The sequence below is a fragment of the Coenobita brevimanus genome, chromosome 23, assembly GCF_032717465.1.
Source record: "Coenobita brevimanus isolate Jiangsu-jjx chromosome 23, ASM3271746v2, whole genome shotgun sequence".
Classification (NCBI taxonomy): domain Eukaryota; kingdom Metazoa; phylum Arthropoda; class Malacostraca; order Decapoda; family Coenobitidae; genus Coenobita; species Coenobita brevimanus.
The window spans coordinates 49,272,055-49,295,160 of NC_136976.1; the positions used below are offsets into that span (position 1 = coordinate 49,272,055).

Below are 23,106 nucleotides of genomic sequence, written 5' to 3' on the forward strand. Positions count from 1 at the left end.
TCAGAAGTAGACCTGCATTGCAGTATAATTGAAACTCATTGCTGGTAAATGCAACTCAAGCTAGTAATAATGTGAATAAGACCTTCTTCTCGGCCAAATCTCATGAGTTGATAATGAATGTGATGCTTCCCTCCTTGAGTGGATATATATATATATATTTTTTTTCCAGGTTTGGTTGTCTTATACGGTATGTTTTTATGGCATCAGTATTCCCAGGTTGAGAACTGTATGCAAACGATTGTAATGCGTACTAGAATTACCCAGGATATTCTTATCCACATAGAAAATAGTCACGAGGCAAATGTTTCATCAGCTGTGTTGTATCCCGTTACAGAAAGTGCGGAAACACTCATAATTCTACAATTTAAAAGTTACTGACTCATTTCTTTTTTTATTTCAGTTTTAGTGCAGTGCGTACAATTTCTAATTCTTAATTGGTTTTAATTCTGTTCTCTTGCATACAGTTTTTAAGTTATTTCAAAGTCGTGTGCACGGAATGTTTGTGCTTTCACATATTGCCACAGCTAAGTAGTGTCCTCTGATATGCACATTATATTATTCAGTGTGGCCTATAGGCTATTACATAGACTTGCTCATATGGACTTGCACACTACTCCTGTTACTGTCTAATAACCTAAGCATTTTCATTTCATAGAAAGACTAATATAAGCTGGAAAACATCTGCTTACGTAGATTAATGACACAAATAGCAATGGTAACAACCAAGATGGTTCTCATATTCGTTTCAGTACATCTCAGGCATTTGGCTATACATTTTAATATTCAAGGATTTTTGACAATAAAACTAACTGTTGGATTTTAATCATATTTATGTTTACACATACGAGTGTAGCACCTGATAAATGTACCTTGAAATTTAGAATACCTGCTGTGGATCAGTCAATGGCAGTTAGTTTCGGAAATGCGACAGCTGATGTCTCAGTGGCGTCCTGAAATTAATGGTGGTTGTAATCAGCCGTGATGGCTCTCAGCAAAATGTCCATTACTTCAGCTTGGTCTCACATCAAAAATATACCAAACAGGAAGTTTCAGGAGAATATGGTTGAAAAAGCACTGATAAACAAACATTCCGGGAAGTATTTTGTAATAAAAGTTGTGAATGTTGATTAATTGCTCTATTTCTTGTTGCTTACAAAAGCTGCCTAAAAGTTTGTGACTCCTGTATGCCAGTAGTGATGCATCCGTGTCTCTAGCTCCAGCGAGTCCAGCGAATTCCTTTCTTGCATCTCCGAGGCGAGGTCAGGCTCCACCAGAGGGTAGTGTGGCGGGCGGGGCCGGTTCTCTTGATAATATTTAAGGTTCTGTAAACTTCCGTACCTATGGAAGTTACTGGTTTTGGAATTGGATCTGCGAAGTTTTTGAAGGGTACTAAATTTACTGGTGGTGGCACTGAGCTTGGTTTGGATAAGGCGAAATGTTCCTCTTCCCAGACGAGACTTGCGCACAACATTCCTCTGAAAGTGTCCCGTTGGCTCAGTCTCAGCAGCGGCAGCCGACACCAAGTCAGGCGCCGAGACTGTAGGCATGATGCTGCACTTTGAGCTTGGTCTTTTTAAGGTGTCTAGTTCTCTCATGAAGAGCAGTTTCGCATTGCGGGCTAACAGATACTCCCAGCTGCGAAATTGCTCTTCAGTCACCTGGAAAAATAAATAGCACAGAATTATTCAACTGTGCAATCTAATGTTGCACCTTGGCAAGTAAACTTCATGGTGTGAGATTAGAAATAAGAAATTGTCTGTTTAAGCTCAGCAGATTTGTGACTGCCACCTTAACCTCCCTCCTATGTACGAGAGGCACCTCCTGACCCTTACTACAGAGAACAGCCAACAGCAGCAAACCTAATAGTTTTTTCAGTGCTATGAAAGATCGTCTGGCGATAGTTTAATTCATTAATTACCTATATAACTAACAATTGTATTCTTAAAACTGACGGGGCGAAGGTGTGTGTAGATGCCCGATTTCTGATTGCAGTTTAAGGAACAGTTGTGAGACCTAGATATGAACAGCCTGCAAGCCACGTTAAAGAGCAAATTCACTAGTGATGAACATGAATCAGACAACGCCTACCCTCATCATGGATTTCACAATCTACTGCCAGTGACTAAGGTCTACACCTTTGCTATCTGTTTTTAAGATGGCTCTACAATGTATATTCATGCCACAGTAGCAGTCTGGCAGTCACTGATATCAGCCTTTAAACGTGAGTTACAGGAAGATTATATAACAGCACGTTAGTAACCATATATTTCGTCTCACCTGTTCTTGGCCATTGCTCCCTGTTGAGTCCACGGAATTGGTCTGGTGCTGTGAGCATGAGTGACCCTGCCCTCCACTCACCCCACTCAGGCCGCTGTCACTGCCCTCAGAGTCGCTACCTGGATCACCGAAACCCTCAGGGGGAGCCAGCACGCCCCCTGTCTGAGTGTGCCCCATGCTGAGGAGGTGGTCTGTGAGGTGGTGGTCAGACGGGGACATGAGGGGGTCGGGCCGCGGGTAGTGGTAGTACGTCACCGTCTTTTTGATGCTGTTCTTGTCACTGGATATAACTTTGGATTCCACCTTCGTACTTTTACCAGAATCCTTATTTTTTCTGACAGGATGTGCATATAGGTCTTCCATGCTTTTCCATGATTTTTCGTTTGAGGAATTAATGATGTTTGTGTCTTTTGATTTGGTTCTTGTGAGCTTGCTGCCGTACAGATAGGGTTCACTGTAATCACTTTGACTCTGACCACTAGGGGAAGACCTATCCAAGTCTTGAGCACTTTGTATTGACTGAGATCTGTGATGAATATTTTTCATTAACTTAACATTATTAACGTCACTATGATAATGAGTGTCTTGAGATCGTTTGCTATAGCTGTTCGTTTTTAAGTTACTGTCAGTAGCCACAGTTCTGTCAAACTTCACTCTTCGACAGTTAGTGGGGTCCTCGTCCCTCGCCACCCTTTCAAGTACCTGTTTATCAGAGCACAGAGCACCGTTATACATTTGCCTCGGCTCGGACTTAACATGATGCCTGTTGTTGAGCTGAGTGTATTGTGGTGGTGGTGGTGGTCGTGGTGGTGGTGTGTGGTGCGGTGGGTTGAGCTGCACCACAATAACACTGACGGCCTGGCGGGCCCCGTACGCCTGCGCCAGATCCAACAGGCGCTTGGCCGCTGACCCTGGCACTCGGATTTCATTGCAGATGTCCGCTGCTTCTTTTGGTCCCATCACCTCCCACAAGCTGGAATATTTTATCTACTTATATATATTGCTCCCAGCATCAGGTGGAGAAATCACTGGTACCGTATAACAACATCTTACTTCTGTTTAAAAATCTGCCACGTTGGCAGTCTTTTTGCTGGTAGCATACTCATTTCAGTGATTATTACAAAATATAATAAAACTGTATTATCAAAATGAAATACTTATAGCTACTTAGAGGTAAATCTTTATCTCTCTCTCTCTCTCTCTTTCTCTGTAATTAACGTCAGTAGGCCTATCAAAAGAAAAAAATCGCGACAACTGCTGAACTTCATAGCAGTGTGTCGTACCTGGCACTGCCGATCACAACAGCGGTGTGGTGTGGGCCGAGGTGGAGCTCCGTGGTGTGTGGGTCAGGGATGGTGGCGGCCTCAGCAAGCGCACACCGCACCCCCTCGCTGCACTCACTCGATGCACTCTGACACACAAATGTTAGGGTTACATGCAAGTTTGAACCAAGTATATATGAAAATGTTGTTTTGCCTGCACCATCATTTTTTTAAAGGAATTTAGTGTTGTCTTTCTTTAGCAGCATAAAATGCTAACCCTGATCCCGTCATTACGATGGTGTCTTTGAACAGACTATGGTTGGACCAACCCAAATTACCTAATTCAGGTTAGAACTACTTGAACGAAGGGTACTGAAACTCTCTCCATTAACCGGTTTATCAAGAAAGGGTGATGTTATTATCTTAAGAGAGACAGAGGTATGGCTTAGGTTAATCCCTTCACTGTATATTACTCTTTCAGCCGCCTGACGAAGTAACTCAGATAGCAAAAACCTCTCGGACTAAACCAGTTAGTGGAGTCTGTTTCTTATTCCTTCACTACGTTTTATAAATAAATTATACATATATATATATATATATATATATATATATATATATATATATATATATATATATATGGAAAGCTTTCGGCAAACATAGAGACATGAAAAGTAACTTGTCATTATGTATGACAAGAAACGTATATAACGAATTTATAATCCCAACTATGACATACGATTTTGAGACCTGGAAACTTACCAGATCGATGGAAAACAAACTAATCCGCTTTCAAAGGGCAGTTGAAAGGTCAGTGTTGGTAATATCTTTAAGAGACGGGAAAAGATTAACTTGGATGAGAAAGCAGACTAAAGTCAAAGACTACAGAAGTTATAAAAGAACAGAAATGCAGACGGGCAGGTCATGTAGCAAGAACAAAGGGATAACCGATGGAGCAAGAGGCTGATTGACTGGGCTTCAAGAGATGGTAAGCGTAGCAGAGAAAGGTCAGATAGGGGGTGGGGAAACAAGATAGTAAAATCTGCAGGCACAACGTGGCAGAGATTGGCTCAGCTAAAGAATTCGTGGAGAAGGTTGAGGGAGACCTTTGTTCAGCAATGGACTTGCAATGGCTGATGTTGATTATTTATAGATAGATAGATAGACAGACAGATAGATAGATAGATAGACAGATATAGTTAGATAGATATAGATAGATAGGTAGATATAAAAGCACCCAGCATATTACTGTAGAAAGGTTAGACAAAGTGGTGAGATTTTTGAGTACATACAGGTGCAGCGTTTAGGGCAGGTGTGGTGAGAACAATGGGTTTGCCTGTGGTGGTGGTGACGGTGGCAGAGACAGGGCCGTAACAACACAGCCGCAGCACCGGGTACTGCCCCACCTTACCCGCCTCCAGGTGGGCCGCACACACAGCCGACGGCAGGCTGCTTCCCTGCGACCTCAGCTGTCTGTAATGCACTCAGTACTGTACATTTATCTGTTTGAAGGCCTGATGTCTTTCGTGGTTCATGAAATGTTGATAAATAGCAAATATTCCAAAGAACACGTACCATAAAAAATGTCAGTAACCTATAGACCTTTCCCAGTGACGTCACAGAAATCACGCGGTTTTGTTTACGACTCCATATTGGACAGCAAACTCCTCGCAGTAATGGCTGTCCAGACAGGGCTGTCAGAGATTGAACTGTCTGATATATGCAGAAATCTGGATCAACGCCACCAAGATCTGTACAGGAACAAGATAAACTGTCTGGGGCTGGATGCTTACACTATATCTAGGGAGAAATTCACCCGTTTCAAGTACGGGAGACCGAAACCAGATCTCAGATATGGCGATCTCTATCACTATTTGGTGAACATCCCGTGAAACTTCACCGCGACATCCCTCAAGGTAAATATGTGTAATATATCTAGGTGGATTGGACATACAGCACATGTAAATCGTCTTGGTAATCAGTAAATTATTGAACGTGGGGCCAAGGGGGGGGGGGATTGTATACACTGACTGGGAATCGAGTAGTTGATGAATGAGTGGAGGGTTGGGGTGTGGGAGTGGAGGAAGGAGGTGGAGGGAGGGTGAGGGGGTTTGAATGGCGGTGGGGGGTAGGGGGGTTGGATTAGGGTTGGTTTGGGGGGTGAGGGTGTGGGGGAGGGTTGGGGATGGGTAGTAAGGGGTGGGACGGGTAGGGGTGGAGGGGAAGGGCGTTGGGTGGTGGTGGGGGGTATTGTGGAGGGGAGTTGGGGGCGTGGGGTGTGTGGGGTGGGGGGTTTGGAAGTGGGGGGCTTGTGGAGGGGAGCTGGGGGCGTGGGGTGTGGGGGTGGGGGGTTCGAAAGTGGGGGGTAGAGGGTTGTTGGGGGTGGGAATGAGGGGTGGTGGGGTGGGGGTGGCGGTGGGGGAACTGGGGTGGCAGTGGGAGGGTGGTGTGTGTGTGTAGGTGGGGTGGGGGTGTGTGTGAGGTGGTTGGGTGGCAGTGGGGGGTATGGGGGTGGGGGGTGGCTCACCTAATATGAAATGCCTGCTACAGGGTCGGTTGTAGGCCGTCGGCTGCCATTTCTCCCTCTTCACGGCAGCAATTCACTTCTGTTGCCTTTCCTAATTGGCTGGAAACCGGCAGTTTATCCCACTTCAATAGTGGAATACCATTGTGGAATCTGCAATTCTCTCTCTCTCTAGACGTCCGACAATTTGCCGTCCAAAAGTCACATGACCCGTGACGTCACGTGGAAAAGATCTATACCAGGGAACTTCTTATTAGCAGTGCACGTACTATAATGATAACATACTGGATAAGTACACTGTGTCTTATATACCTGAGAGTCGTTAGCAGAGCATATTTGAGTGCATAAGTGTGAGTGTGGGAACAGGTCAGCTCCTCCTGCAGCATAGTGGGTAGCGCTGCTAGCAGACTGCCCACACTGCCCACCTCCTGCCCTCCGTCAGCCACTGCCGCCACACCCACGCTGCCCATCCCACCCACGTCTGGCATTCGTAGCTGACCAACAGTCAGTCTGGAATAGGTAAAATACACCTCAGAGAAAAGCCTGGTCACTGTTGTCTTAAATGTCTGGATTTAGTTTAGTCCCAGGACTCTAAGTATTAGGGGAGCAATTGATCCTGGACACCCCATGAAGGTCCATGAGGGCAACATTTACTTGGAACGCCTTAACCCACCACACCACCAATCGTCCATATGTTGAGTGTGTGGTTACCGCCCTCGTTAATGGTTTCCTGAGTTACAGGAGACATTCGCTTGTCACTCAGTGTAGAGTCAGTTGAAGTTTTTTTTTTTTCTTATGTGTCCGACTCTGGGCACAGGCTTCACAGCCTGCTGTTAAGGCCCAGTAGTCCTCCTACATACCATACATCTCTGCATGTCACTACGTCGGCGATAACATCCATCGTCCATGTTGAGTACATGCTAGGGCTGTCTCATACAGGACTGGTGTATTGGTATTAGCTGGGGTATTTTTACGAAATGTCGGCGGGTCTTCTGGTAAATCAGTAAAGTCTGATTTTGTGAAATTCAAATCCTTAAACTATTCCCTGCCCCAGCGGGGATTTAAACCTGGGTCCAGTAGGACGCCCATTAGATGTTACTGTGCTGATTACAGTAAAAAACAAGCAAAGTATTGTAAATTGTGAAGAACTTACTTGGAGTCTCTGCCTATGACTTCAGCAAAACCTAGGGACCATGGCAGGTTGGATGATGTGTCTTTAGCGTCGTCAGAGGCCTTGTGTCCGTTCTGATGTTGGTTGTGCTGGAGGCTGGCCTGTGGCCGTGTTAGCGGCAGTGATCGACCAGACCGACTAGTCACATCAACCACATTCACTGGACGCCGAGACCTGGAGTTATCATAAAATCATTAATCTAACTTTAGCGTTATTAGTCTGCTGGGTGTGTGGGACTGTACACAGAGAGACAACGTAATAAGTGAAGTTACAAGTATTTGACTTTTTTCATTACATGAGCATTACACTGTACTATATGTGTTATTTATTACATTAATCTTTGAGTTGTTCTAGTTGATACTCAGTTTATGATTAGATGTACTTTATAATACCTGCATGTTGTGAAAAAGAAATCAGTGTGAATAAACTGAAGGACAATATTAATGCGCTGAAGTAACTATGAGTACATGGACATGCTTGCTACTATCAGGATGTCTTAATCACATTATTATATTTTTAAATTTGTTACAACATTTGTATAAATTAAGTACAATACATTTAATTTATAAATTGTAATAACGTGGATGATCATGGGTGAGTGATGGTGACCTGCACTTGGTGAACTGGTGGTGGTCGAGTGAGAGTGCCGTGTTGCCTGAGACATCCAGCGCCAGGAGCCCCGGTGACACCAACTCCTCCAGTTCCACCCGACCCAGCTGGCAGTGTGACGCGTCCACCACCTGTCGGGTCACACCAACACTGTACCACGCGTTATCCATCACATAATTACGGCATATGACACACTTTATTGTGGCGGCAATGCTTGTGAGAGGAGAGTATCTCACCACAAGGTACTTCCTCCTGTACCTTCAATGAGAGGAGCGGACATCAGCAGTCCCCTTAGACAAACCATGTCTCAACAACGTAATTTTCATGCTTGATCTGATTTACATGCAAGCACTTTTCAATCGTTGCTCGCCGTATATACTTCATATGTAGCTATCAATTCATTCACTAAAGAGACAGGAAAATACAGAGTTGAATTCATTTCCACTTTAACCCCGTCCTCAAGTTCTCTACTATATTCATTTACATTATTATTTCATTAACCTTGACTTATACTCTTCTTTGTTAATTTTTCTTAGCCAGGGACAGCTTTTGCAGACACCTTTAAATATATGTGTTAAAAAAAAAAAATGCATCTTACAGTTACCGGACATGCCTCTGTAGTATGTTCATTCCATTTCCGCTTCATATACATCCCCACTGAACAAAAATGAATCCACCACACTCTCCCTTCCACCTCTCTAAGCTCCACATAAAGCTCCACTATGCCTTTCATATCCCAAATAGCTCTTCTGCTACATTGACTTCTTAATAGCTAGAGATACAGCTTTGACAACAGAAGTTACTAGATACAATATCATAATGTCTTGTTTCAATACAGTGTCATGATTACTCAGACGGATGAATCATAGCCCCATAATGCTGAAAAAAAAAAATGGACACTTTCAATATGTGGGTACCTTTCATTTATATTGTGTACCGTACCATAACTAATCATGGCAATACACTATCCACTTTAACCTGGCTTAATTCTGCTATCCCTCCATCTTGTGAAAATATGATGCTAGTTATGAAGTCGTGTTATGAACAGAATGTAGAGCCACTGAGGACTCTGTCACTTAGCTGCATAAATGAATCAGTATAAGAACGAAAATCTGGGCCAGGCTAAGGTGGGTGAGGTGCAGCTGGCCTACCCTGAGTGCCGAGAGGTGTGCCAGGCGGGGCAGTGTGGTGAGAGGGTTGGAGTGGACGCGCAGGACCCTGAGGCGACGCAGGCGGGACACCCCAGCTGGCACGCACCCCAGCCGGTTACCAGACAACACCAGCTCCTCCAGCAGCTCCCACGACCACACCAGTCTGCAAAAACACCACGGTTCACATATTGCATTTGTAAACCTTCAACCCTTTCAGTGCCATGACTTTTTAACTCTTCTACCTCTAAATAATTTTACTTAACTTGTGAAGGGGTTAATAGACATTGCTCTTTTAAACCGAAATACTACAAAAGATTTCGTCAAAGTTAATACAATCATTTGGAGGTAAAAAAAAGATACATGGTCATAGTGAAGGGGCGAAGGGTCGTATCTCACTTATCACAGGAGGCTTCGTAGCACCTCTTCCTTGGTGACTTGTTTTGATAGTACGATACCTGTATTGTATTACTACACTCCATCAACAACACACAAGATGTTGTAGAACGTGCAGTTGACATCGTTAAGGAAGTGTTATAAAATCTCAAAGCCACCTCCCATACGACCCCAAGTTGTGCATAAGACTGTATTTTAATCTGCCCCTCACACAGCCACCATACACTTGACAACCAAACCACAGTAAACAGTGTAGCAGGAGACACAGCAGGAACACACGATTCCAGAAAACAGTAAAATGAGGTGGAGACCTGTGTACTGGAAGAACTGGTTGCTGTTGTTGTTGTTGTTGCTGATGTTGTTGTTCAACCCCGGTCTGTCTGGCCGAGCAGACCCGCCGACCACAGGCAAGCAATTTCCGCTGTGGGGCTGTTTTACAGGTACAATACAGCACGATTATATTCAAGATATGGGGAACCGTCTCCCCTTTGTGAGACACTTCGCCCTGGTCGGGTCAGGGCCTTTCCCACGGCGAGGCACAGCGAAATATGAGGAGGTTTGGATCCTGGGTGGACGCCGCAGCTGCTTCACCCAGGATGCACAACGCCACCACGTGTAGGCTCCTTGTCAGCGCCAGAACGACCTGGTTAAGATCGTTTATGAATACAGCCCCATATTTACAAACGCACTTACGATCAAGTCCCTTTGTAGGTAATGTTTGTTTTTATGGCAAATTCAGAAACACTGGAAAATTCTGTACTCGTATTTCATTGCTCTTCCTAATGATCGAGATTACGACAAGGAATTGATGGTAAGTGTGTGTGTGTGTGTGTGTGTGTGTGTGTGTGTGTGTGTGTGTGTGTGTGTGTGTGTGTGTGTGTGTGTGTGTGTGTGAGAGAGAGAGAGAGAGAGTTGGAGAAGAAGGAGAGATACATATGCTTTTATTTGCTTTTGCTTATCCTATTATCAGTCTGAGTGGGTTGTCTCATAACTTTATGTTCGTTAGCGAAATCTCGATAAGGTGTCAATCTTTTTTTTTATTATTATTATTATTACAGGTGACGCACTGTAGGTTTAAATTCTGGTTGATGCAAGTCGTGTCTGCTTGGCTGAAGGACACACCCGGGCCATTGAGAGGCACTGGAGACTGTTAAAGTATACAAAATAGTCTTGATGTGGCTTTATTAGCAAACTTTTATTTTTTTACGGCATTACACCTTTATTGCCCCCATGAAGAACGTACGGCCCTTGGGTTAGGCCCCTTACTTCAACCATTTAAAACAATAATGACCCCTCGCTAATCCCTGAGTGGCATTAGGTGATCACCAGACCCAAACAGCCCCACATCTGGTTGAAGCCCCTCCACCCAGACCTCCAAGCATCTATTTGTTGGTTATACAGGTACCCCCTAACGTGGTAAACAGTGTCCTTGGTTACAGGCAATCATCTGGCTTGTCACTGAGCACTGCATAAAAGATAAAAAACAAAGAAACTCATGCTCAACGTATCTCGTATTAGCAATGTGTGGGGAATTGTTATTACATTCATATTAACCCCTTCACTACCATACACATTCTTTAGTTCATTGCTCCTACCGTCAGTCAGTTTATATTCACTTCATGAAGGGTCTGTCGTTGTGAAGGAGTTAGGAACAATCTTCATTAACCACTTCAGATCGATAACGTCGGCTTTGTTCACTCTTGCAAGTTGCAACCACCAGATTTTTTTATTCACCTCTGGGCAGACCTTTGGTGGCGAAGGAGTTAAAACAGTAGGAGAGAAGGCAATCTGAGTTTTCCTCTAAGAGACTAATGAAACCTAACAAGTCTTTAGATGTATAAATTTTGTGCTCGATCACAACAGACGTTTTCGGTATCATTTTTCACGTCCCCAGCGTAGTACCTTTGTCATCAACCTTGGAAGGATAAGAGGCCACTCCCAAGCTGAGTAATATCGTGTGGCGACAGTAGGAACACTGAATAACACCACAGACTGATATCATCGCCAGAGGAAAAATGTACAGTATATTAACACTCAGGCTTCTATGACTCACACTTAGCTGAAGGAAATCGTCTGAAGTTACGTGGAATAAAGAGCTTGAGTTTTTCTGACAATGGGAGGGTTAAATGCGAAAGAATAAATACCTTCAGGCTCCTACGACGCATTCACCAGAACACATCGTCTGGTGGAATAAAATACAAGGAAGACTCAACCATGACAAAGCTACCTTCCCCTGTCTTGTCCCCAGCACATATCACTGCTCATATTTCCGGTGGATGTGTTCGGTATCATTTTTTTTTTTTTTTTCTGTTTGGCCAAATTTTCACTGCTCCATTTTGTTAAATATTCTTGAGTTTTAGCACCTTGAATCACGTAACGATGGTGTGTATTGTTGGTTTATTTTTGCTGTCTCCACATGATTTTCATTTTTCTTTCAGCTAAGGACACACCTGTTAGACTAAAAGAATGAAGAGGTCAGTGAGGGCCGCAGTTAACCCCTTTAAGTTGGCAAGTCTCTCCTGAACTGAGTAAGATCGTCGCGTGGCAGCAAGTGTAAGTTAAAACGACGTCCTCTGATTGAAAAGATATATTTTCTAACAGAGTTTTCATTCTAAAACCCATTCATTGCATCACAAGACATCCCTCCCCAACATTATGTACGTAATTATCTAGTGGTAACAAGAATAAAATAAAGATGTCATAAAATGGAGCGATGGAGATTACTTTTTAATCCATCACTACCAGATACCCGTAAGATGGTTACAATCTTAGTCTACTAATAGGCCTACCAAGTCGGTTCACTTTCCATCAGGGCGCAGGGAGGCGTGGCTTGAGTGTGACGTTAGTTGGCTCAAGTAACAGAAAATGTATAAAAAGGAAGACTCAAAATAAACATTTATAATAAGGGAAAACGAAGAAGGGGAAGAAGTGCGGACTCTTTTAAGCTTATAATATAGCATTAGGTTCCCTCACACCCCTACACCTCCCCTCACACATTTCAGTTCCTTCCCTCACTTCTCCGGACTGAAAATGTGTCATGGTCTGATGAGTGGAGCATGCATCCATTCACCATCATGGTCAGAAGTCAACTGAACTGGGGTTTCGCGCCAGAGCCAGTCAGCGTCACTTCGATGCTCTGCTCCCTGCGCCAGCTTAGAGCCGTTTTAGAAGGAAGTGATCCGACATGGTATTACTAGACTTAGGATACAATAGTCCGGCAGAAAAAAAAAAAAAAAAAAAAAAAAGGCATCATACAAAAAGAACTTCATAATTCCACTGAAGGTGTGGACATCAAATTAGTCACTAACGAAGTAAGTGGTTGAATTTACCGTTAATAAGATCGTCTGGTGGCAACACGAAATGTCTGATAACTGTAAATTTTCCCTACGTATTGAAGGTGTTCCTAGACACTGTTTGCAACTTTTCGAGCTCGGGATGCCATTTATAAGTGCATTAAAGTTTGTCCGCAGCGACAGTGAAACTATGAGGATTTTTTACTCTCTGAAAGGATTGCTGTTTGCGGATTGTTAGGTTAGGCGGAATTGTTGTGGAAGCTGGTGATGTGGGTGCATGGGTTAAACTTAGGTTAGGTAAGAGTAGGTTAGGTGGCTCTAATGTGTAGGCTGTTTATGTGATTGTATGGGTTGGGTTGGAATAGGTTAGGTTAAGCTAGGCACACCTGTCGTTGAGGCTGGTGATGTGGTTGTAGGGGGCGTGCAGTATCCTGAGTGCCCGGCAGTGCTGCAGAGGGGTCAGGTCTCGCAGTCTGTTGGCCGCCGCGTACAGTTCTTGTAGGGACAGCGTCACCGTCGGCGTCCCTGGCTGGTTGCTGTTGTGGCCCCCCTCACGCCCCCCTTTGCCACCCCGCCCCCCATCCGTCAGTCCCGGCAGCAGGCTCAGCTGGTTGGAGCTTATGTTCAGCACACGCAGCCTGTGTGGCGAGTAACGTGTTGTTAAAATTGCTTTAAAACTGTATTAGAATTTGCTTAAAAATTTAAGAAAAAATCTCAGGAATATGTCTGTGAAGTATGGTTAATTTCCTTGGTATGTTGCAAATGTCTTAGGAAAATTGCTGAGAACTGTGCCAAAATCACTAGACAGTCACTAAAATCGGCTGGTTGGAGGTAACGTTCAGCACCCACACCTTGTTACCACGTTATAACTGCTCTGTAGAATGTGGCAGAATGTAGCTTTTAAAAATCAGTCTCTGGACAATAGCTAAAATATTGCTGAAAAGGTGCTAGATTTGGGGGAAAAAAAAAAAAAAATCCCCTGAATATCTTGATGGAATATGGGTAAAAGATGCTACAAAAAAAAAAAAAAAAAAATCCAGGAAATCGTTAAGATTCTAAAATTGCCAGAATACCGATGAATATGTCTAGAAATGTCGCTTGTCACAGAAACCTCCCACGAAAATCATTAACATGTTGAAAATGAGGCTAAATGATAAGGCATAATGGAAATAAACATCTCTGACCAAAAAATCGGTGAATTGGTAAATGTGCAGTAGGATGAAGGACGGGGAGTGGTGATAATTGATACAGTCGTAAATAACATCAACAAAGGAAACATTTGGGTAATACAGGAAGTTCGAACTGTCTCGTGTGTCGTTAGAGATGGGAGATACGACATTGTGACGTGTGTGTGTGTGTGTGTGTGTGTGTGTGTGTGTGTGTGTGTGTGTGTGTGTGTGTGTGTGTGTGTGTGTGTGTGTGTGTGTGTGTGTGTGTGTGTAATGCAAGGAAGAAGGAACTAAAGGCCAGAAGCCCGCGAGATTGTTCCCTTCAAGAAAAAACAAGAACAAAATAACAGAGAGCCAAATTCAAAATCTGTTCATTTCAAGATGCCTGGACACACTGGGTTTGAAAGACTGGAGGTCATTGGCGGTAGGATATACAGACAAAGGAAGACAGTTCGAGAGCTGACCTGTTGCATACATGAAGTACTGGGAGTGACGGTCAACTCTTCAATTAGAGAGTTGGACAGAAAAGAGGTAAGAGTTTGTTGCCAGACGGGTACTACACACCCGCCGTAGTGGTGGAGGGATGCAAGCGAACAGTTCAGAGGAGCAGTTACCATTGAAGTAGCGATAGAAAAAACATAAAGATGCAACAATGTGGCAAAGTGACAGAGGTTGAAGGGAGCCAGTAAGAGGAGAAGAGTTAATGAGACGAAAAGCCTTCGACTCCACCTTGCTGAGAAGAGCTGTATGTGGGGAGCCTCCCCACACGTGAGAGTTGTACTCCACACAGGGACGAATAAAACCCGTGTATAAAGCCAATAACTGTGCAGGGGTAAAGAAGGCACGGAGTCGGCTTAGCACACCTAATCTCTTGGAAGCATATTATACAAGAAAGGTAATATGATCTTTTCAAGATAAATACCGAAAGAATGAAACCCCAAGGACTTTTAAAGATGATGCAGGATTGAGTTGGATATTGTTAAAAATTAGTGGGTACTCCTATTGAAGATTTTGACGGGTTGAAAAATGAAAACTGAGTTTTTGATGCATTAAAAACAAGATTACCTTTACCCCAGCCAGAGATATGAACCAAGTAGATTAAAAAAAAAAAAAAAAGTGCTTCAGTTTATCTTGCCCTTGACCTTGGACTTATTGCTTCGAAAATAAAATCACTTCATCCTTGGCTAATCTTTAACGCTTCCATCAAGTATGGTCCCAAATGAATCAAAACTATTTGAGTTAAAGAGCCGAACTTTGACATTGCCACTTTAACCTTTAACTGATCATTCTTAAAACTGAATTACTGCCTCATTCCTTGTACCTCAGTCTGTTTACCAGATATGGTCAAAATCGGATAAAATTGATTTTGGTTGAACTTGCTGTTGATGCAGGATGTAGGATCATTTTTAGGCCGGAAATTAATAAACTCCGCCTCTGATGGTCGTCAATCAGTATGCCAAATTTGGTGCAAATCCATGTAATCTATCTATCTATCTATCTATCTATAGCCCGACGCCCTAATCCCGCAAAGGGTGGCCGCAGACAAAACTCCTCCAAGTCACTCTGTCACCCACCATTTGACTACGCTCCCCCCAGTTCACCCCCCCCTCCCTCATATACCTCTCAACTCCATCCCTCCACCTCATCCTCGGTCTACCTCTACCTCTCCCTCCCTCCACCTCACCTACATACACCCTCTTAGTCAGTCTTTCATTCTCCATTCTCTTCACATGTCCAAACCACCTCAGTGTATTTCTCCTAATCTTCTCAACCACATCCACATCCACCCCACAGCGTTCCTTCACTTCTTCATTCGTCAACCTGTCCCTCCACGTCACTCCACATGCTCCTCTCAAGTAACTCATTTCCACTGCTCTCACTCTTGACTTGTTCCCCTCTTGCAAGGTCCACGCCTCGCTTCCATACGTCAGGGTAGGGATCACAATACTATCATGCAGTGACTTCTTAACTTCCATACTCACCTCCCTATTTCTCATTACTGCTTTCAGTGTACCAACAACCTTCTTTCCCTGCTGTACCCTTTCACGCACTTCATCCCCCAAAGTTCCATCCCTACTCATCACACTACCCAAGTATTTGAATGCACTCACATTCTCCATATCCTCACCATCCAACCTCACTGCACACTCTGTGACTTCATTCCTCTCAAACACCATAACTTTACTTTCCCTTAAACTTGCTAATAGACAGACAGACAAACCGAACCAAACACATAACACCCTGTGACTTTCTGGCGTGCGTGTAAAAATCTAACCTATTAAGCCATGTGAAGAGGTTGGAGGGTAGGGCGGTAAGGCGGTTGTTGTGGAGTAGTAGCACCTCCAGCGAACACAGTCGTGGCTCCTGATGCACGGTGTCCGGTGTGTGATGCTGGGCGGGGGGGTGCGGCACAGGGAAGGTGGTGAGGCAGTTGTGGTGTGCGGAGAGGGTGTGCAGGCGACGCAGGTGACCCGACGTGAGGAAGGCGGGCAGGACGGACACTCGGTTGTTGCTCACGTCCACCAGGCTGACTTCAGTGCTCGACACCAGCCACGCAGGAACGCTCCGTAGCTCGTTCCTGTTACAACACATCACCATCAGTACCACATGCATCATCACCCTTAGTGTTTTATTGTTGTCAGTATTATTATTATTCATTATTATTATTATTATTATTATTATTATTATTATTATCATCATCATCATCATCATCATCATCTGTAAATGCAGCTTGTCACAGTTTAGGGAGAAAATCAGGCTCGTACTGTCATTCCGAAGCAAAAGTTTAGCGACATATTCCTATTCATTGGTAAATTTGGATGTTTATATGTTTATTTATTTAACTTACAGGACAGTGGTGGATAGAACCAGGTTAGTCAAAATTTGCACCTTTTGTCAACACACACACACACACACACACACACACACACACACACACGAGCAGAATCCCTGATGAGGATGATAATAACAGTTTAGTATATTCATTCCTTTGCCCCAGTATCGGTGTGTGGATGGCTGGGTATAAGGAAGGGAACGCCAGCAAGTATCCTTTGTTATAACCCCTCCATCCTGGGTACACCATTTTTATCCTGTTCTTGGAGTCTCCTGGCGATTTTGTTCAGCTGAGGAGAGACACTTTGAACTGGAGCGATTAGAAATACCTTTCATTTACCCCTTCACTTCCACGTCGCTCGAGTGAAAAATAATAATAATAATAATAATAATCTGGAGACTATCATTAAACTATTTAGGACAATCTCTTACTTGATATTTGGTCCAGGAGAGACTATAATATGGGAGTCGTGTTGCATAAAAGTATCGTGTGTGTTTAGGGAACCATCAAGGAGTTTTGGCTGCTTGTACAGAGGGAGTCACAGGACCAGGAGTGACTTGCAGATGAGCCGCCTGACCAGCCTCACCAGTGGAGAGGTAAACCACACCTCACCACACTTACTGCCTCCAAGAAAAACTTCCTTTCCCCTCCACTGTTTGGCCACCACCAGTCAGCTCCCTGTTACGGTGCTGATGACTAAGCTTAACACCTCCACACACTGACTCGTTCTGCCGCTCCTTATAGATGCCTTGAAACCACTATAATGGCGCTTTATTAAAATGATTATGAAATTTATTTTAAAGAAAATGAAACCTTAGCAGACGTTTTTTGATCTAATGTTCTTAGTAGTTGTGGATATTATCCTACAAAGGACTGTGTCGTCTGGAGTATGAACCCTGTCAGTACAATCGCACTGAAGTAATTACTTTTAATTAACGACTGTATTAATTATCATCATCCCGCCCTTTTTTCCCACCCGTAAGTGGCGTGAGGGATGAAACTGTGTCCAGAAAGCAAGAAATATATATATATATATATATATATATATATATATATATATATATATATATATATATATATATATATATATATACATATATATATATATATATATATATATATATATATATATATATATATATATATATATATATATATATATATATATATATATATATACCTAGGTTGCTTCCCCCAAGGAAAGGGAGGTAGCCGAGACAGGACGACACACTCCCAATTTACTCATCCATTCAAACACATTCATTCGCATCTTAGCCCCAAAGGGGAGAAGGGACAGATCCTCACCACACCACACCACACGAGGGTCAACTGTGCAGTGCAATCAGTGACATCTGCAGCAGGGCCCGACAGCAGAGCTGGTTTACCCCTGCCACATCATAATAGACCCATCCCCTTACCCGCATCTGACCTGATTAATTGATCAGACCAAATGCGGAAGAATATCCCCTCAGGGCTGCGTCATCACTTATTCATTCACAATTCCTCTCCATTTATTTCTGTCACGCACAGCCACTCTTCCTTGCTCAACAGACATCCCTCTCGCATCCAACGCTCTCTTCACACTGTCCATCCATCCTATTCGTGGTCTCCCTCTCAGCCTTACACCTCTCACATCAGATCTAGTTATCTTTTTCACCAATCGCTCATATTCCAGTCTCTCCAAATGCCCAAACCATCGCAACACCCTCTACTCAACTCGATCAGCCATCTCCCGAACAACTCCAGTTCTCCTTCGCACTTCATCATTTTTCACTCGATCCATACGCGTCACTCCACACATACTCCTCAGACACCTCATCTCCATTACATTCAAACTTTTCCTCTCTGTTACATCCATATTCCATGTTTCAGCCCCATATAATGCAGTCGGTACCACAACACCCTCATACAGCCTTCTCTTTACATCCATTCTAAGTGAACGACATCTAAACACTTATTTCATTCCTCCCAGCACCTTTCCTACTTCATTCTAAATTCACTTCTGCATCTATTCTTCCATCCACAGCAACATGTGACCCTAAATACTTAAAACACTCTACCTCCTCAAGCAACTCACCATTCAAAACTATATTCATCCCCCTACCATCTACCGACCTCGTACACTTCATCACTTTACTCTTATTTTCATTTACTTTCAATTTCCTCCTTTCACACACCCTTCCAAACTCCTCTACCAACTGTCTCAATCTCTCCTCTGAATCAGCCACCAGTGCAGTATCATCTGCAAACAGCAGCTGCTTCAGATTCCACTCTCTGCCATCAACATTCACCAGATTCAGACCTCCACCTAAAACTCTTGCATTCACCTCCCTTACAACACCATCCATATAAATATTAAACAACCAAGGCGACATTACACATCCCTGCCGCAGCCCCACTCTCACGGGAACCCAATCACTCACAGTATTTCCCACTCTTACACACGCTTTACTATTTACATAAAAACTTTTCACCCCTCTTAGTAACCTACCATCAAGTCCATACAATCTTAAAACAGTCCACAAAGCCTCCCTATCAATTCTATCATACGCTTTCTCTAAATCCATGAATGCCCAAAACACATCCTTGCCTTTCGCTAAATACTTTTCACACACTTGTCTCACAGCAAACATCTGATCCACTCATGCCATCCCACTCCTAAAGCCAATTGACTGGGCAAGTGCTTGTGTGGTCCCGTTGTATAAAGGCAAGGGTGATAAGTGTGAATGTACTAGCTTAAGAGGTATAAGTCTGTTGAGTGTTGTAGGTAAGGTGTATGGTAGAGTGTTAATTAAGAGACTTAGAGACGGTACAGAGGGAGTGATTGGTGATTATATATATATATATATATATATATATATATATATATATATATATATATATATATATATATATCCATCCATCCATCATCCCATCCTACGTTGCCCCATGAGGAGCGTAGGAGCCCGGGGCTAGGCAGTTGGTCCTGACATTTAAGATGAGAGTGACCAACCTCACTCATCCCTGAGTGGCATTACGTGAGCAATAAACCCCAACCACCCCTTGGATATAAACCTTCACCGGCTCAATCCGATTGGAGCACAATAATTACCCACTAAACCACCAGGCGCCAAAATTTGGTTATATGGTTACCACCCAGTGTAGTAAATGGTTTCCTGGTGTACAGGAAACCATTTGGCTTGTCACTCAGTGTAGAGTCACCCACAGGCAGAAGGAAAAGGAAAGAATGAAGGAATGAAAGACAGAAGAGGGAGTGTAAAGTCACCCGTAGGCAGTAGGACGAGAAAAGAATGAAGGAAAGAATGATAGAAGAAGATGGAAGGAAAGAAGGATCGAGGAGAGGACAGGGCAGACACCTGAGAGCAGCACTACATTGAGTGAGTGGATGGTGAGCGCCCCCACCTACCACAATATATATATATATATATATATATATATATATATACACACACACACACACACACACACACTATATAACGGGCACTTTCTGTCTGTCTGTCTGTCAGTTCACGAACTACTCCCTCAGTTTTCATTTTACCTGGCCTTAATCTACTGTACATATTTGGAATCCTTATGACCCAAGGAAGGTTTTAGGGGGGTCAAAATTCAGATCTGGATCATTTGAGGTCACCGGTTGAGTGTTCGCTTTTTTGGCCCGGGCAACGCCGGGTATCCCTGCAGCCCAATTTTTGACATGGAGACTCACATGACCTCCAGTTCGGACATAGGCTATGTGAGGTTGACTCCGAGGTCATTTGAGGTCACCGGTCTGAGGTCATTTTAGGTCACCGGTGATAGTAAACAAATACACACAAATACTGTGTGTTAGTCTGTGAAAGCTGTAATAGAAAGTTCCTGGACCCCTCATAATCCCACTTCAAAAGCATAAGAGGAACGTGACCTTTCTGGAGTAGAAAGATTGAACTAGAACAAATAGGACTGAAGTGTTCGTCTTTTCGGTCTTATGACCAAAGGAAGGTTTTAAGACCAAAAAGACCGATGGTTTGAGGGAGGGGGGGGCAGAGTACTAAGAGTACGGAGGGGAAACGAGACGAGAGAAGGATGAAGGAGAGAGAGAGAGAGAGAGAGAGAGAGAGAGGAAGGGACAGGAGGAGGAAGATAAATAAGAAGGGGGAGGGGGAACGCCGGGTACCCCTGCTAGTATATATATATATATATATATTTATATATATATATATATATATATATATATATATATATATATACACCCAATGGAATGGGCCACACACTCATTCACTCTTCATGCCTCCGGAATCCGGACTTTAAATCAGAGGCACACCTTTCCACGTATATGTGCTTCACACATACCTATAAGACAGAGTAAGTCCGACGACCGTAATGCACTCCTTACAAATTTCATTCATCCTGCTCAGTCCCTTGTCAGTTCCCTTGCCTCATCAACCTCCACACTTCGCTTTCACAGGCTTATTTACCTTACCTATCCACCGTATTCATGGCCTACCACGTATCCTGGCACCTTCAAATTCACTCACATATTCCCAGTCATGGTTGCGTTGAGTTATGGAAAATCTCTACCAGTATCATTTTTAAAGATGCAAATTTTGTACCTTTTACATTTTTGTTTTGCTACAGATTCACTAACATTTTTAATATTAATGCATTGAATGTGTATGATGAACAGTGTCTAAATAAACCAATAGCAAGTGTGATACGTTTTTGGTGCGTATGACTGATAATATTATCGTGAAATTTCAGGACTTACTTGGCGAGGTTGAGCCTGGTCAGACGGCGAGGGTGGTAGCGCACCTCCAGGTTCGTCAGTTCTGCCGGTAAGACAGTTCAGGTGTTGATCACGTTAATGGCACACCTTCCCATCACCAGTACAGCATCGTTAGTCACACCACAACAGCCTCCCAACAACCCACTAAATGGCCTTATCTCAAAGTCATTATCGTCCCAAGTCAATGTATCACGTTCACAGAGTGGGGGGCACGTAAACAAGGTTGTTTGATTATTTTAAGGATATTAAGAAAAAAGGCGGCACTAGATATAATTATATATGTTCTGTGCTGTATGTAATATGTAGTTGCTTGCAACACAAGTGCTGGTTGGTGGGATTCCCACGTTCCCTTGCTAAAACAAAGAGGAGGAGTTTTTAAAACCCACTCTTGTCTTCTTTTGGTGGCTTTACGATTTACTTTGAGTAATCTAGCTAGTATTGTTTCTCCATATCCTGGGGGATAATACTTATCTCTTGAGTAATTCAGTACAAGTGTTTTTTATAATTCATCCAGTTACTGTACATTGCGCTGACTGGTACTCTGGTGCCAGGGGTGGTGTGTTCATCCAGCGTAACTTACTGTTGTTGTTGGCGGTGAGGCAGGTGAGGGCGCCGGCGTGCAGGGTGATGGAGGTGAGGGCGTTGTTGGAGCAGGTGAGGGAGGTGAGGGCCGCCAGGCAGGACACATCCAAGCTGGTGATGCCGTTGTCGCTCACGTCCAGCTCCGTCACGTTCTGTCATCACCACCACAATCATTAGCTTTATGACGGGTATAAAGTTGCTGCACCACCTCACTCACCAGCCTGGGTTTACAGTGCACTTAGCGTGATGGCGGAACACCTGCCCGCCATACAACACCAACGCCCACACTCCTCTCTTTTATGGCAAAATTTAAAAACGTAATACTTTTACTGGTCCTGAGGCTGGTGTGTGGGGACGGTGGGAGAGTCTTGCCTAATACAGGAGTTAATATTTGCTTGACGGCATCCCGCCCTTCCCTGTACACACTCCGGTTGAGGTTAGGAAGATGAATAAGGTTGCATAGTAAGACACATATTGGATACGTACTTCTGTGTCCAGCCGCACACTAGTTTTAGTAATATCAAACAAACCTAATGCAACACACAAGTAAACTTGTATCAGCGATATAAGGACCCATTACAACTTCAGTGCTGGAGTGTAATGCAAGTCACCTGACAAACCTTGAGATGGGAGCCATCAAGAACGAGGAGCTTTGGTTGTCCCTCCTGCTTGTCATACCGGTACTTTCTCCTGCAGGCACGGGAGGGGCTCAGGCTCAGACGGAGAGCCCCCAGCCGCCCCGTCCCGCCGACTTTTTCACATTTGCCTCTGTCCCTCGCCTCCTGACGCCCTCCGCCCACACCAACCATCACCCGAGGGCGCGAGGGAGGGACAGGGAAGGGCAAGGTAGACACTCAGTTCACCCTTTTTTAGACATCACCGATTCAAACAGCAACACTTCATGAGACAACCACCAGTCCAGGCGCGCTTACATCTCGATAAAGAAAATATCCGTGATCACGGAGGGGACCAAACACAGTATTCAGACCAGCATGTATTCCCCTTACTCTTGGTGTGCTTGCTATTCCACCGACATAAACACACCCAAGAAAAGTAAAAATTATCACCCCATCACGGAGATAG

The 23,106-nt window shown here is 43.8% G+C and overlaps 1 protein-coding gene across 1 annotated transcript; it reads right to left on the reverse strand.

The window, feature by feature from the left end:
- Positions 1–1,068: 1,068 nt before the first annotated feature.
- Phlpp (PH domain leucine-rich repeat protein phosphatase) lies at positions 1,069–22,832 on the reverse strand. Its single transcript, XM_080267003.1, has 13 exons — positions 22,644–22,832; positions 22,022–22,175; positions 21,424–21,484; positions 16,122–16,424; positions 13,064–13,315; positions 8,992–9,154; positions 7,841–7,971; positions 7,214–7,405; positions 6,373–6,570; positions 4,829–5,009; positions 3,561–3,688; positions 2,278–3,250; positions 1,069–1,658 (listed from the first exon to the last, which is right to left on the reverse strand). Exons 1-13 carry the CDS (start codon positions 22,830–22,832, stop codon positions 1,164–1,166), a joined length of 3,420 nt encoding a protein of 1,139 aa, XP_080123129.1. The 3' UTR covers positions 1,069–1,163.
- Positions 22,833–23,106: the final 274 nt, after the last annotated feature.

Bases quoted from the DNA above. Each gene is read 5' to 3' on its own strand.
- Phlpp (XM_080267003.1), bottom strand. From the start codon at position 22,832: ATGGTTGGTGTGGGCGGAGGGCGTCAGGAGGCGAGGGACAGAGGCAAA. The intron at 22,176-22,643 runs GTTTGTCAGGTG...TGGTGATGACAG, and splicing joins TTGATGGCTCCCATCTCAAG to AACGTGACGGAGCTGGACGT. The intron at 7,406-7,840 runs GTCACCATCACT...TGATAACTCCAG, and splicing joins CACCAGTTCACCAAGTGCAG to GTCTCGGCGTCCAGTGAATG.